Raw genomic sequence first — 16,062 nt, 5'->3', positions numbered from 1 at the left:
AATCGGCCTCAGGTCTTAACTGATTACCTGCCAATGACGTATATATACGTCTTTGAATCATCAGCTGTTGCCTGCCAATGACGTATATATACGTCTTTGAAAAAAAGAAAAAAAAAAAAAAAAATTTTTTTTTGAATTTTTTTATTATTTCAACCCTTTTCGAATTTCGAACAGATTAGGAGCTAAAAATGTTCAAAGATTTGCTGCTCCATTCACTTCAATGTTAAAATTCAAACGGACAAACAATTTACATTGTTTTTTGGTTTAAAACTACTGGTTTTGAGCTATATTCAAACATCAAACAACACATGTTAACGAGGTCAAAATGACCTCGTTGACATTTGTGAAACCACACCTGAATCTCATCTGTGATTAGAAACCATCTGGGGATCAATCATACTGGAGGAAAAAAATCTGTGGCTACGCGAACAGGTACCAAAATCATGGCAAAACCCTGGCAGAGGCTACAGACTTTTCTGAAAAAACTCTGGCAGGCATTGAGTTAATGGGTTAAAATATAAAGTTATACGAGTATTGAATTAATTTAATGTATTTGAAAAGTGTAGCCTAGCATAATTATCTTCCGAAAAATGTGAAATGGGTGTGGCCTGGGCCATTGACCGGCCAATCGGGTGCTGAGCCGTCGTTCATTGTCATGACAACTTTCATCAAAGTTTCATAGTGTTGCATGAATCTGTTCGGAAGATACATGCTTTTATGGAAAAAGCCACGCCCCCTTTTAACAAATTTGCATGCAAATCCATTCATAACATTTGCAGATGTCCTTCCTGCTAACAGTCAAATGGAATGACAGCATCCACCCCCCCATCCAGCTCTGTTGGTGCAGGGAATGATAATCGTGGCAGAGGATAATGTTTAATTCATTATTATGAGAAGTTGCTTTACAGATAAACAGTGCATATACAGATATACCAGTCTGTAGTAACAAGCCATGCTTGAAGAACTTAATTTCTCAAGAGGATTAATTTAACTAACTAGAAAAAAATTGCTCCTCTGAGCACAGGTCTCCGCCAGGGCAGCTAGTGAAGATGTTTTTATATTGATGTGCAAGACTATTTGGGCAGGTGACAGTCCAATAGAGCAAAGCTATGTGCATACAAATAGCTCAGAGCTAAGGACACCCATTGTTAACACTGTGAACTGTGATACAGGATATTAAATGATTGCATGTGCCTTCCTCACCCAAGGCTGTCTTCCTGCCCCTGCTTGGGTCAGGAAGAGAACGGACTAGAATCATCTTTGCGCATGATTCCTTGCTTGGGTCAATGATATTCATTCCCAAGAGACGGATCTGTTGAAAGAACACCGATGTGGTTAATCTTCTCCACATCAGTTCCTGGCTTTGTTGCGTAACCAAACTAAGGCCAATGTGGACATTTGGGGCAGAGGTTTTTACTTGGCCTCCAAGGAGTATGCATGCGAAGCTTCACACCGATCGGTCCAACGTTGCCGAAAATGACCTGCTCAAAATGTAGGGTGGCATTTCTTCCATGGCTTAGTGGGAATGTGCGTGCAAAGTTTCAGGGCAATCAAAGGCTGCGTTCATGATTTGAGGCATTCTGTTCAAAACAGACCACAACTGCAAACTTTAGAAGCCAATCTTAGCCAATCTGGATGGAATATGAAAAATCAGACAGATCCGTCTTGACTATAAAGGTAATGTGTACTGATTTGAGTGATGTTTGGACAAAATCTGTAGAAATCATAAAAAAATGTGTTTAGCAAAAGTCGGCCTCCTGGTGACGCTATAATAGGAGAAAGACGAGGTTTTTACTTGGCCTCCAATGAGTATGCGTGCACAGTCATGGCGAGCGGTCCAATGGTGCCGGAGATTAGCTGCTCACAGACGGACACACACAAGGACGGACAGGGGTGAAAACATAGAGTTTCGGTCTGGCGGAGACGATAAAAGCCAGCAGTGGTCTCATGAAAACATCAGACAGGACAGCAAGGCAAACTTTTACTTTTGTTATTTTCCATAGTCTTAAGATGCAAAACCACACTGGAATATTCATAACATTCTTAATGAGTTATTTCCTGACAGTGATTATTTTGTATTTAGATATATGGATTTGACTGTGGAACTGAAAAGGTTTTCAACATGTATTTGTGAATTAAGGGAATATCAGCACAAATGTACATGTCAGATGAACCAGAGATTACCAGATAAGTGTACTATGTGTGATTATGTTGTCTTAAACCAGTGCTTCCGATATATATTATGGGATCTAGTTGGTTCATTGGAATCATTGGTTTCAAGTTGAAGTAGCCTAGAGAGCCTCTATACCATAATGTACCACTGCACTGAGTGGAAGGAGAGCTACAGTAAGTGCATGTTGACACTGAAGGAATGATCCATTAGTTGACCTCACTTGACTAAGTGGTATGATATAAAATGATTATCTTAAACAAGACATTGAATGCAGCTTCTCTACTTCTTACTCATTATTCAAGCTGAGTTACTTCACCCTTTAATTACCTTTGATAAGAGAGCATTATGAAGATGTCTTGTTCTTGTTTTTAGCTAAGGACAGACAGACAGACCCATTATTCCATATTGGAAAGCTTCTTGTCATGTGAAGAACCACCTTAACAAATGCATATTGTGCCTTGCCTGTCGCCTGTGTTGGGACTTCATACAAGCCTTTGTGATGTGAGGTTTTAATAATATGTCGTATTGTTCCGCCTTCAGCTCTGTTCACCACTAGAGTACAGTCATTGTTTGTGAGAGAAAGGTTTGTCATCCAAGGCTGGTAAGCAGTGGGTGATGTAAGTGGCAATGAATATTAACTGATTTGTTCCAGCCAGTGTTATGCCATACTGTATACCACAGGTTGGTATAGATAAGTGGTTCAAATATACAGTGTTTCCACCCTATTTGTATTCACCCATTATTAAATGCACTCCCATTCATTTGTACTAATTATTGGTTACATTCCCATTGTTGATACAAATTTCTTCTTGCTAAAATTAATTCTTCCTTTCTCCCTTTTAGTGCAAATCATTTACATCTCCATTGTTTGAAGCAATACATAAACCTAATTCCCTTTTTAGTTGTACATTTTAGGGCAGTGGTTCTCAAACTTTTTTATTTAAAAAAAAACATAACTGACAGTGTACAAGTAGACCCTTATGGGTCCATTTGGTTCCATTTGTACCCTCAGAGTTACAGACCTTATTGGTCCATTTGGAAGAAATTGGAACCCCCTCAAGAAACCCTGAGGGTCCCTGGACCCCACTTTGAAAACTACTTTTTTAGGGAACACAAAAAAGATTGACTTGACTTGGCACCTTGAATGTGATTAGAAATGCCATTCTGTACAATTCATGGTAATCAAGTAACAGTTGAGTTGATTCCTGTCTTGTTGTTATAGTAGCAGCACAACTTCTGATTTATTTTGTGATTAAGAGATTAAGGCAAATTAACCACTTAAACCCTAGCGTCCCCATTCTGGGGCGAACATGCGCTGAAAATAGGCAATGTGTTGTGAGCTTGTAGATCTGCTATTTTCTGCAAAGAGATTTAGTGTAGACCGAGAAATGGATGGGGCCAAATACAGACCCCTGGGGGTCAATGGAGTGTATGGTGTTTAAGTGGTTAAACCGTTTTAAATTGACCTGTCAAGCAAATCAGAGCAACATGTCTCCGCCCACACAGCTCAGTCTGTCTGTGTTATAGGACTGCATGATAATTACAAAATCCAATATCACAAAAATGATGAACTAATATTAACGTTATACAGTGTAACTTTTTCAATTAAACACGTTATTTTTTATATAATCTTTTCTCAATAACCATACCACATGCAGTAAATGGTTTTGACAACTTTTCTGAAAATGTACTTTTATATTTTACAGTTAAATAAAATAAAATACAGTTTCTAACTATTTTGGTAAAGACAAACTGTAATGACTGGGACGTTGCCAGAGGCATTGCTACACACTCATAAACCTCTATCTTGTCGTCTTGTCTTTTATTAAACCGCTTTTTACTATCTAATCTTTATTGCTGTATACTAATTTCTGCATTATTTAAATGGGGGAAATTGGCTCACCCATACAATAAAACTTCACTATATGAGCATTGCCGTGGGCAATTGTCTGGACTGCTTATTACTGTAGAGACTAGGAGTGGGACAAGAAATCGATACTGCGATATATCGTCGTACTTCCTTTTGTGACACGTTATCGATACACTGGCGCCAAGTATCGACATTTTATTACAACACGCAGATGCTCTATATTATTAATATAATACTTATTATTATTATATTGCATATTCCCCGGTGCACAAACTCACGACACAAGATCTACTGCTCATCCTCTAAGTCAGGTAGAACCAGGGCCGGATCTACCATATGGGCACAAAATAGTGCAGCATGTAAACATGCTGCACTATTAAAGAGGATAAACACTGCAGAAAAGATGGAGAACAGACATTCTAGTACAACCAACCCTATTCAACACAACAACTCGTTGCGTTCTCCATGTGCCTGTTCACCAGAACTTTGCTCTGCACTCCATATCAGTAGTTAACGTATAGATATGATTTGGATTGTGATAAATAAGTTAATACTGTTAAACGGAACATGATGCTGTTGTTCATATTGTCACACCAAGCACAGACACTGTTTTTAAAAGGGAGCCATTGTTTGAATAGAGGAGACATTGTCATTAAATCAATCATTTTAATGTTTCACCTTGGGCAAAACTCGTAATATTCCCAAATACAAGAGGTTACATTTTTCTTTGACACTAAAGCCAGTCTTCCATACTGGCATTGATTTTACTGAGCTCTGTGCTGTGATGTAACCCCCCGCTGTAAAAGATGACGGAGGCTTATTAAACGTCTTTTATTAAACAGGTCAACTTGTCTCAAATACCTCAACACCAAAACACCATGCAATGCACTTTGCGTTACCATAATGCCTCTAACATCCGTGGATGGTAATTCCTTTCTACATGACACCCCCACGCCCTCCTGCTCCCGCCGCCCTTGGCAATCAAATGATGTAATAGCGACTTTTAGTGACTTTAAGTTACTCATATTATCCCACCCCTAGTATCGGGGTCGTGTTAGTTATTTGGACCCTGTTTAAACTTAAATATAGGTAAATAATGTAAACATGCCCAAAGCTGCCATAAACTGACACAGTAAGCTTACAAGCAAAACTTTTAATATTAGGCTTGATACTTGGTTACTTTGTCTAGCCTTAAGCCTAATTTACTTAAGCCTGTTCTGCACCAACATTTCTTTCAGCTCTTCATTTTCGGTTTTGGTAGAACATTTCTGGAAAGACCACTTTCTAAACATCACTCACATTCCATTTTCTCTATTATACGTATGAAGCAAGTCAAGTCGGTAGTGGGAACACGGACACTCTTAACCATCTTTCTCATCTGTTTTTTTTTTACGGGCACTGTCCTGGGGCAGCACATACAGCGAGGACCTGCTAACCTTTGTCTTCTGTGTTTGTTTCTTGACAGTATCCTACCCCAGAAACAGGGCCTACTGCTGGGTCAGTACCTGGGAGCCTTCAACCTCATGGACACATTCAGAGGACGAGACAAAAAACAGCTGTAAAGGGGACAAACGAGGAGCCGTTGAAGGAAAGAGATGGGAGGTGAAAGACATTGAGCAGTTAAGAAAATTGGTGTTCCTTAATAGAGGCCACTGATCGGAAAAACAGGTTCCCAATGCAAACTTTTACTTATCGCATTTAAACAACAACTTGTGTGAGATCTATACTTCTAACAAGGTATATTCAATATTTTTTTGTGTTGTAAAAACACAAGTAAAAGGCACATAGTAGGTTCAAAATGGCAAAAAGGCTGCCAAAAATGCATTGACGTTTTGAATTTTAGTTTATTTTCTGTATTTTTGTAAGTAATATCTGCCACCCCAAACGATTTAGCTAAATGCTACAGTCTTCATTTCATAATTTATTATTGTCAGTTTTTGTGCCGATAGAGGAACCTTTTGTCCAATTGAAGTGTGACAAAATTTCAAAATGTCAGTGTAATCCTTCAGTATTTTCAATCAAGTTTTCAATCTTACTTTCCAAATAATTTGTTTCCTCTGTCATTTCAATGGCTTACACTTGAATGAGATTATTATTATGAGTGCCTATTTTATTGTTTATCTACTAGAGTTTATAATTTGTATTTTTATTACAATAATATTACAAATTGTAGCATTTCATGTGTAATTCTAATTGTAATTTCATTTCTATCTATAGCTTTTATTTGAAATCAAGCTGAATATAAATATGTGGCAGTGCGGATACAGGGGGGTACAGTATGCAACAATACCCAGCCTGATCCTCCCACTAGTGAAGTGCCCAAAATCTTTAGGTTTCATACTTGAATAAGTCTTCCTTTAATCTACTAGTTTTTTATCCAGCAGCTAGCCTACTGGGGTTTTAGATGTGCACAACTATCCTTCAAGTTCCATACTTTGATAAATCATCAAGTCTTTCACTATCGTGTTTTAATCATAGGTTTCTTTTAGTTTGTGAAAAAGAACTCAGCAGAATTTGGTTATGTGTCATAAATCATAATGTAATAATATAATGTAATAATTTCACTCTAGGAACTGTTGATTAAGAGACAGATTTTTGGTGTCCCTGTAAGCAGTTATCTTGTTTTCTCATATTTTCGGTAGTGAACATGACTGCATTTCCCAGGATCCATCTGTCTAACAGTGTTGTGTCATTGTAATTAGCATGGCCCCAATTGTTCCCAGTGCACCTGATCAGCTGTTACAGAAGCTAATGTTGTCAAGCAACACAATTCCAACCAGTAAGGTGAGTTGTGGATTATGTTGCGCAGTAACTAATTGTAAAAAAAAAAAAGTAAAAAAAAACCAAGATACATGGGCCTTAAATACATTTCATAATCAGGCCTTTTTTTTAGCTTTAAGAATTTTACCTTTGACAAATAGTGAAACAGGGTCTTGTACACTGTAGTGCCTCTGTTTTGTATTTAGGTAGTTAGCATTCCAGTGTGTTCACATCACATGGCTACTATGTATGTATATGGTAAGCCTTATCAATGAAGTTATGGCTCTGCCTGTAAAATATCACTATTACTTCATTTGCATAGATCTAAGTGGGGGACACTAATTAGACTGGATTGTATTCACACATTTATGTAATCATTCTTAATCAATTTGCATCTACAGCTGGCATGAACAAATACAGATAAGTTAAGAGTAGTATATGTAGCTATATTTTAAATAAATGTATGTATACATAACACCCTCCAAATGTAGCCGATTACTACTGGACAGTTGTACCATAACACCAAATTATTTTGTTGTTTGGTGACCATTGACTTTACTTTGAAATAATGAGTGCCCTCATGCATTCCAAAATGTTAACTTAAAATGTGTACACTATTAAAAACAACAACATCAAAGTCCACTAAAACAAATAGTGATTGCTTTCAGCTTCTTGGCATAGCTGTTTGATGGTGATATCATGGTGTGGATTTGGAGGTGTGAAGGAACAGTTTTTGGAACTGTAGTGATGTTTTTCAGGTGTACATTTGTACTTGTACGTTTATGAAGGTGGTGTGAAAGCAAAAAGGGGGATACACTCAATTTCAAAATTCATGTTTTTCTTTTGTTGTAGGATATTTAAGTCAATATTTGTGACAGAGCTATATTTAAAATCCCAAACTAGCTTGACTTGACTTTTCAAACGTGTTCATTTTACATCACAATACACACTCTCTGTGCAGTAGATTAAGCTGTTGAGCCAACATGTCACTTTTGTTTCTAATTAGGGTAGACAATAATGAATCTTCACTAATGCAGTATTGTACAGATAGTACAGTAATTAGAATACTTGAACGATGAAAATGAGTGATATTCCCCTTTCCAGCTGTTGTAAATCTGGCCAGAGGATTATTGTTCACATCAGGATCTAAGTCATGTCCTAAAACTTAAATCATGTCAATGATGTACTTGTATGGTGATTAGTTTATTCTCACAGTTATTTTTGTTTATTTGGTCCAGTAAGCCATTTCACACACATTATACACTAGAACCACTGCACGCACACACACACACACACACACACACACACACACACACACACACACACACACACACACACACACACACACACACACACACACACACACACATATGCACGCACACACATATGCACACACACACACACACACACACACACACACACACATATGCACGCACACACGCACACGCACACATTCAGGGCCAATTGATTATGCTCAGGAACACTGAAGCCCATTGAAAGTGTTTTTATACTAAGCCATATGAAGCTGTCTGTGGCTACAGATGACTCAAGCCTGTCATAGTATTCAGTGAATTTCTAAACATTCCACCCAACAGACAATGCTACAAAGAGCCTGTATGCCACAGACGTTTCAATTAATTTTCTAGTGTGGAAATCTCAGTTAACTGTGCCTAGTCAAGTCCAGTCTACAAACAAATGGTTGTTTGGGTCAAGTCAAGAGGCCTCAGACAAGACCAGTCTTTTCTTAGTAAAATCCCTAATTTCAGTCAGCATCTTTGCATAGAAGAGTCAGGCCAGGGTAGGGAAAAACTCTAAATGTACAACATTGGAGTATGCGTGTTGTTTTAATTTGACACACACAAAAAATATATATGTATATTTGGTGGGAAAGCAAGTTGGTGAGAATGATTGGTCCTGTATTGAAGGCTAGGATAATTACTAAAAAAGACTAGAGTAAAGTAGAGTAAAGTATCTCATGATCAGGATAAATGTTCTATCAGAGATAATGAAACAATTAAAAACGATTTAGTTTTTATTTAGAAATGCCACTGTATGCCAATGGCACTAGTACAACAGCACACAGCTTTGCATTTTGTTGAAGGAAAACGGGTTGCACTTTGACTGTGCTTTTGATATGAAAGAGATATTTTGCACTGTTGACTGAAACATACACAGCATGTTCAAAGGTAAGCAGGTAGAATAAATGCTGAGCACACCACTCATTCTGCTTAATGTCAAGTGGATAAAAGATGTTCTTGGATAATTAAGTGTCCTCTGGGGTCCCCCTTTAACATTTACAGTGCCTGTCAGAATGAAGTACAGTACATTTAGTTTTACTCTCCGCATCAAACATGTTAGTTTGTTGTTGCTGGCCGTTGAACACCTTGTAGTTCTAAAATAAGTGTATTTGAGACTTTGAATGGTAATGATGATAACACTTTCTTAAGCACCGTCATGTAAAGTTTGATTAATACAATGGGAAAATAAATCAAATTGGAGTTCTCACACAACAACATTGGCAGTGATAATACAGTAAAGCTCTTAATATTAAGAGATGGCTGTAACAGTGATGATGTAAAGATAACATGAGTAAGTAGAGATTGATAATGCATCATTGGATAAACGCAGCTAAAGCAGATATGTAATGAAAATGTATCGTTGCAGGAACCCTATGATTTTAGAACATTATTACTACTTATAAGTAATGTAAGTGTATACAATCTATGTTATCTTTTAATTCAAGATGTGTCATATCACATAATATATCATATAGCACTTATATGTTATAACCAGTATGCCAGTATGTGATTTTATTTTCATGCTTTATGCCATGGCGTTGACAGATTTGCCAGGCCATGTTTGCGCTTGTGCTTCTCATGTGTTTGTGACTCTTCAACGGGAGTTTGCTTTTGATTTAGTGTGAAGATTTTTGTTAGTGTGCTTTCATTGTGTGTAACAGAATGTTGTCATTGTAGACACAGTAGGAACTATTGTATTAATCTGGAATAAAAGACATCTTGATGACTAATATATTTCATTGACTTTTATGAAGATAATAATCATGAGAAATAACCACAAATAAAACAATGAGTTTATCTACATAAATGCATGTATGTATAAATGCATAGAATCTGTGTGTGCGTCTGCCTTAACTCGAGCACTGACCGAATAACTTCAAACCTGGAGCGTTTATCTCTGAGGACCCGATGGTGTGTTTGTGCCGAGTGGGAATTCAGGTGGACCAGCGGTTGACCTGAACCGAAAATCAAAACCTCTGTCTCCCTTTTATGCCCATGTATGGAGATTCCTGGTGTCATGAATATGGTGTTACAATACTGACATCATCATGCCTCCAAGCTATGATAATGGTTATAGGAATAGTATTGGGGCATGCATTCCCAGCAGAAAGTTTAGTTTTTTAGAAAAAAAAAAACCTTTGATTGTTTGTGAAAATCTTTTTAAACTGTTGTCATGACAATATTGTTTTACATTTTATTTGCAGAAAACGCATGACAATGCTCTTCAGCAAGGTGCTGAAACCTCCCTCTGTTCTGTTGGGGTTCTTCAGCGGTGATGGTATATTCCCAAAACACGTGGGTGTATTGATTGAATTAAATTACTTTAATGGGGAAAAGTGTGCAACCTTCAGTTGATTTAGGGTTAGGGTTACTGAAGGTTCATTCAACAGTCAAAGACTATTAGTTCTGCACAACTCAGTATGAGCAGGGCCAGTGGCAGGAATTCAGGGCCCCACTGTGCCCCTTAAAACATACAACATACTGATGATGGCATTAATATTCTGACATCAGAACCCTTGTGCTTGTGAGGCCCCCTATGAATCACTTTTCACCACTTTATGAGTATGCACATACAGCATGTGAAGCCAACAGTACCCTCTGTAGGCAACTAATCCCCACATTTTTGCTGCAAATAAAAATGTGCAGTTGGTTATGTTGAAATAAGTTACATTTAATGTTCAATTAATAAAAACATTTAAGCAGAGGTAGTTTTCAAATGGGAATGCCCAACCAAAATGTATGTCTGTTTGAGGTGTCTTTGCAAAGGAGAAATCTCCAGTGAGTTAGAGATGCACTCATTGGCACTATGCAAGAACGTTGCTGAAATTATATATATATATATATATATTTGTGCTTTTCTAATATCTTCTGACATTTCAGCTGATGCTCTTTACCCAGGCCAGGAATTTCATGAAGGTCATGGCCACCATGCACGCCAGTTTACCCCTGCCACTCAAAGGTAGTAGTAACACATTAAATGTAACATTTAGTTGTTTCCGGATTTATATTTTGTGAAAGATTCCAAAGAGAATGTAATAATCTGGGTGTAACATTGCATCTTCCTTGCCAACTGGACAAGATGGGGGAGTGAGGGGTTTCATGTCACATACCGGTCCTTCTCTGTGTTTTCTATACTACCATTGCCATCTTGTGGTGGGACTTAATATGACCGCCTCATGAATACTGTGATCAACTGCATGACATTTCTGAGTTATAATATACCTCTCAACTGACCTCCCAGCGGTGGTGGAAAAAGTACTCACATTTTTTACTTGGGCAAGACCACTTGGGGTATTTAGTGGTGTTGTATTGCGTGTGTCCTTATATTTATATGTCTCAAGACATTCTAACAATCAATGACTGAAAGGGTTTTTAAATGTTCATTTATTGACTGTGGGGAAGTTGAATTTTTGTGGGGTCACCAGTTTCTCCTCTGCAGTGCTGGCAATCCTGTTGATTGGAATGTACCAAGCACTGTAGAGGAGGGGGGGGGGGGGTTTATGTTGGTATTATGTTTTAATCTGTGAATGAATTGGTGCCTGGAAACTGAACATGTTTAGCTTACTTCATTATGACATAATTGTGTAAAATATCTCATGGGCCTTAGTTAGCTTTGTTTGAGTTTATAGAATTACCAATTAGTAATCATGTGATGGTTTGCCTCACCTGCTTGGTATGCTACAGGTGAGGAACTAGTACAGTTTGGCTTGAGGCTAGCCATGTAGACATTCAGGGGAAAGCTACCAGGGCCTTTGTAGAAGGTTTTCCCTGCTATAGTTTCTCAAGTTCCTGGTTTGTTTCATTTCTTTAGCTGTCAAGTATTTACTCAATTCCATTATTTGGACAGACTTTGTTTTGGCCAGTGTTTAATTTTGAACTATGATTTGTGTCCGGGCCTGCACTGTGAATCACCCTGCACTTTAGAAGAGGTAAATGAAACACAAAACCTGCATTGGTGGACTTGTCAACTTTTTGGAGTCTTGGCCGTTCAAGCCTTTTCCTACTTTGTGAGAAAAATGCTAGAAGAAGGTATTTAGTAAGTACCAGATAGCAAGATATGTTTTGGTGGGGAAAGCCAAAGTTTAGTTTTTTTCACAGCAGGCATAAATTACTGAGGAAATTCACTGGATTCATAGTTGAATGTGTCTTATAGTGTGATTGTGTATTATAACATGATGATATTGCAGTAAAACACAACCTAATAGTGTTTGTTTGCTAATTCGATTCATTTTCTTATCTTTATTTCATTACGGTCAATTTCTGAAGAATTCCCAACCTGTATTCCAAATCTTGAGCTGTACAGTCCAGTGCTCAGAAAGGCCTCTTCTAGACAGGCACGACCACACAGATCATTATCTGGCTTATACTATGGCATTACGCCAGTTCGCCTCTTCACCTCTTGGCATCAGGTATCTAGACGATATGCAGTATGTATAGCACTATGTAGCTATAATTTCCACTCCAGCGGTGGTTCTCGTTTTCATATTGAGGAATACCATATATTTGACCCCATCTGATAAAACATTTTTGACAGGGACCCCATACAAGATTTGTGTTGTTAAAAAGTATCAAAAATATTCCTAATTTGTCAAATGTTTTCAAGATATTTTGAAAAAGGCAGATCTACAAGCTCAAGTGTTGTGAGCTTGTTCATCTGCTATTTTCAAACAGCCAACCATATGGAGTTAAAGTGGTTAAACAGATTTTTATATATTGAATAATTTCACCCCCTGGAACAGACCCCGGACCTCACCTTGAGAACCACTGCAATACAGTACAGTTTGTTCTAATGTATAACCAACCCTCTGTTTATTTCAGGAAATCCATTGTTCTGAAAACACATGTTCCTGCTTTGGCCTCGATTATGAGTCCTGCAGAAAAATACATTCTTTTATCAAGGGCACGTCCATGTCAATCCATATCCGGGACATACTACGGTGTCAGCAAAGTTCACCAAGAGAAGGTATTTTTGAATTATTTTCTCTTTCTGGCAATATGGATGAACTCCATTTTATTTTAAATGTCTCTTTTATTGAAGTATATCTCCATATGATGTGTTCTAAGGTGTATGCATCAAATAGCCTGGAGATGTCCACACATGAAAGGGAGGTTGAGGGGCCTGAATCCATGTTGGGTGTATGTATTATACTGAATTTGCTGTTGAATAGTTTACTGGGCATATCCTATGCGGTGTATATACCACCCATACCTGTGTAACATTGATTTTCTTTTGTAAACAGGATGGTTTACCAGAGTCAACACCAGCTGTCATAAATATCAAAAGATCAACCCGTCCTTATAGGCTTCTCTCTGCGTCCACCAAAATCACCTGGCCTTGCTTCACTAGACGGTTTTAAGTTCAATGGACTTTGGTCATGATAGTACTGATGTCACCTATGATCCAGCATCCTCATCAAGCAGCCAAGCTGGTAGTGAGGCTAGTTCTGCACCAAAGGAAGACCAACTCGATTGGAAAGAGACAAAAAAAAAAGATTGTTGATGAGTCACACCTGATGAAGCTGTTCCGCACATGCCCGGTTTGTGCTGAGGGAATCATTGATAAAGACGTCACCACAGTTGGTAGTCGGATAAAAGTCAAATGGTATTGCCAAAGGACATGAAGGGGTTTGGAGTTCGTGCCCCAGTATCAGGGGAATGGCTCAAAACAATGTATTACTAGCCTCAGCTGTCATATTCAATGGTGCCAACTTTCAACAACTTGAAGACATAGCAGCTCTGATGAACCTTCAAAGCCCCCGTAAGACAACAATAAATACAATACAGTCATCATCGTACCTGTTGCCAGCCATTGATGAGCAATACAACCAAGAGAAAGAAATGATCTTTAGACAGCTCGAGGGACACAAAGTTGTGTGGTGATGGGAGGTAAGCAATTAAACATAACGTGACAGACTGACCTCGTTGACAGATTATATTCTTAGTATGCTACACCTTTGACATGTGACCTCACCCACAGCAGAATTTGTACTCTTACTGTATGTTAATTGTTTTCGACAGGCCCATCTCACGTCATGTTTTCCCTCTACAATAAATATCTTCCGATCTACAAGAAATAGCCGATCTACAAGCTCCCAAGGCATTGCGTGGTGACACGTTGTGAGCTTGTAGATCTGCTATTTTTAGTAAAGGTTAGTCCCAGAATAGGGATGCTAGGGTTCAAGTTTATTTTCTTTGTCTTAGGTCTGACTCCCCTGGGGACAGTGCCAAGTACACCACCTACAGCTTCATGGACGATGCTACAGACAAAATTGTGCATTTTGAGTTGGTGCAGGTACGGAACCTTAATCTCGGATTATTTCTCCCCTTCAATAATACCAATTGGTATTGTTTTATGAACTATTGTTGAATTATACTTGTTATATTAAATTTGAAATGTTGAATGTATTTATTGCCAATAAGTATTTGAAGTGAAACCTTATGCAGTATTGTTAATGGTATTGTTTTATACATTAACACAGCGATGCCTCTGGCCTTGCTTTATGCAGGTCAGGTTTTTTGTTTTGATACGTCTGTTTTGCAGCCCGAGTCTGGTCGGCCAAGGATGGCAGGCTACCCGTGTAGTCGCCCAAACGACTTGGTTACAAACATGACGTCCACCGTTTCTTATGAATTGTGAAAACCTTCCAAACTGATATATAGCATCAGTTGTATTAACAACCGCAATATAGCATAGAATTAATGGTAATATTATACAGACTTTTGATACATCACTGGGTCCACTCTTTTCTGGAATAGAGTTCTAGATAAGAACAAATATGTTGTAATTTGCCTTCATATCAGAACAAGCAGGAATAACGGCAATACATTTAGTTTAGAAACTGCTTAAATGTAGGTATTTCTTTAAATCCCTAATTTAATTGCAGTAAGCCATAATATGCCCTATACTGTATACTCACAACAGACAAACTATACAGAAAGAATATTGTAAAATGATATAAGGAGCAAAAGGTATGGTAGTGGTCGTTTAAGTACTTTATTAACCATTTGTTTGGAAACCTCTTTTAGAAATGTAAACCGTGAGGAAAAACGTGTAAAAAAAAAAATCAGACTAAACAGTTTAGGATACAAAGTTGTGCCACTTACTGATGCTATGCTAAGTGGAAGCATAACCACTCGTTCTCTGCGTACTCTTCTTAGGAACGACGAAACTCATTAACAGTAGGTGTCACTAGTGCTCTGAGCGGGATCTTAGCTTGTGTATTGAGGATGTTTGGGCCCAACCAGTTAAAGCAGAACTGAGTCACAGGAACAGCCAGCGCTATATTGACACGCCACACAGTGTCACCAAATGTCTGCACCTGCGGTTCCTCTCGTACTGAGCGGGATTACTATTGGAACAACGCATCATCAGTAGGGTAAAACTAACCTGTCTCACGACGGTCCAAACCCAGCTCACGTTCCCTATTAGTGGGTGAACAATTGGTTCATTGTGAATTCTGCTTCACAATGATAGGAAGAGCCGACATCGAAGGATCAAAAAACGACGTCGCTATGAACGCTTGGCCGCCACAAGCCAGTTATCCCTGTGGTAACCTTTCTGACACCTGCCGCTTAAAATCCAAAATGCCAGAAGGATCGTGAGGCCACGCTTTCACGGTCTGTACTCATACTGAAAGTCAAAGTCTTTTTCTTGGTTTCAACGTCAAACTTGGTTCACCCAGCTGCTACGCCCACTGTTGGAATCAATGATGTAACCCCCCTCTTCGTCCAGCTGGTCAAGTTTCATTTCCAACCTGCGGCAGAGAGAGAGGACACAATTAGAGGCAATAAACAGACAGCAAACAGGCTAACAGGTCTCTGAAATGTTCGGGTCTCTGAAATGTTCTATTTTTGAAAAACTTGAAACAAATCTCAGTTTTCAAAGCTCCAAAGCCAGTCGGTCAACCTGTAGGTCATATTGTTATGTCTGAGCACATCAGGGCGTGTGATGGGCGGATAGT

General features: G+C 38.4%; 1 protein-coding gene across 2 annotated transcripts in view; it reads left to right on the top strand.

Annotated features, from left to right (window-relative positions):
- Positions 1-9,827, top strand: part of LOC311046166 (epidermal retinol dehydrogenase 2-like) — a 32,009-nt gene extending 22,182 nt beyond the window's left edge. For both annotated transcript variants that reach the window (XM_084058337.1, XM_084058338.1), the window contains exon 7: positions 5,509-9,827. In XM_084058337.1, coding sequence (XP_083914463.1) covers positions 5,509-5,605 — 97 coding nt within the window. In that variant the 3' untranslated portion in view covers positions 5,606-9,827. The remainder of the gene's footprint in view (positions 1-5,508) is intronic.
- Positions 9,828-16,062: the final 6,235 nt, after the last annotated feature.

Source organism: Gymnoscopelus microlampas, assembly GCF_963454915.1.
Source record: "Gymnoscopelus microlampas genome assembly, chromosome: 5".
In the NCBI taxonomy this organism is placed as follows: domain Eukaryota; kingdom Metazoa; phylum Chordata; class Actinopteri; order Myctophiformes; family Myctophidae; genus Gymnoscopelus; species Gymnoscopelus microlampas.
This window is presented reverse-complemented; position numbering and strand designations above follow the sequence as displayed.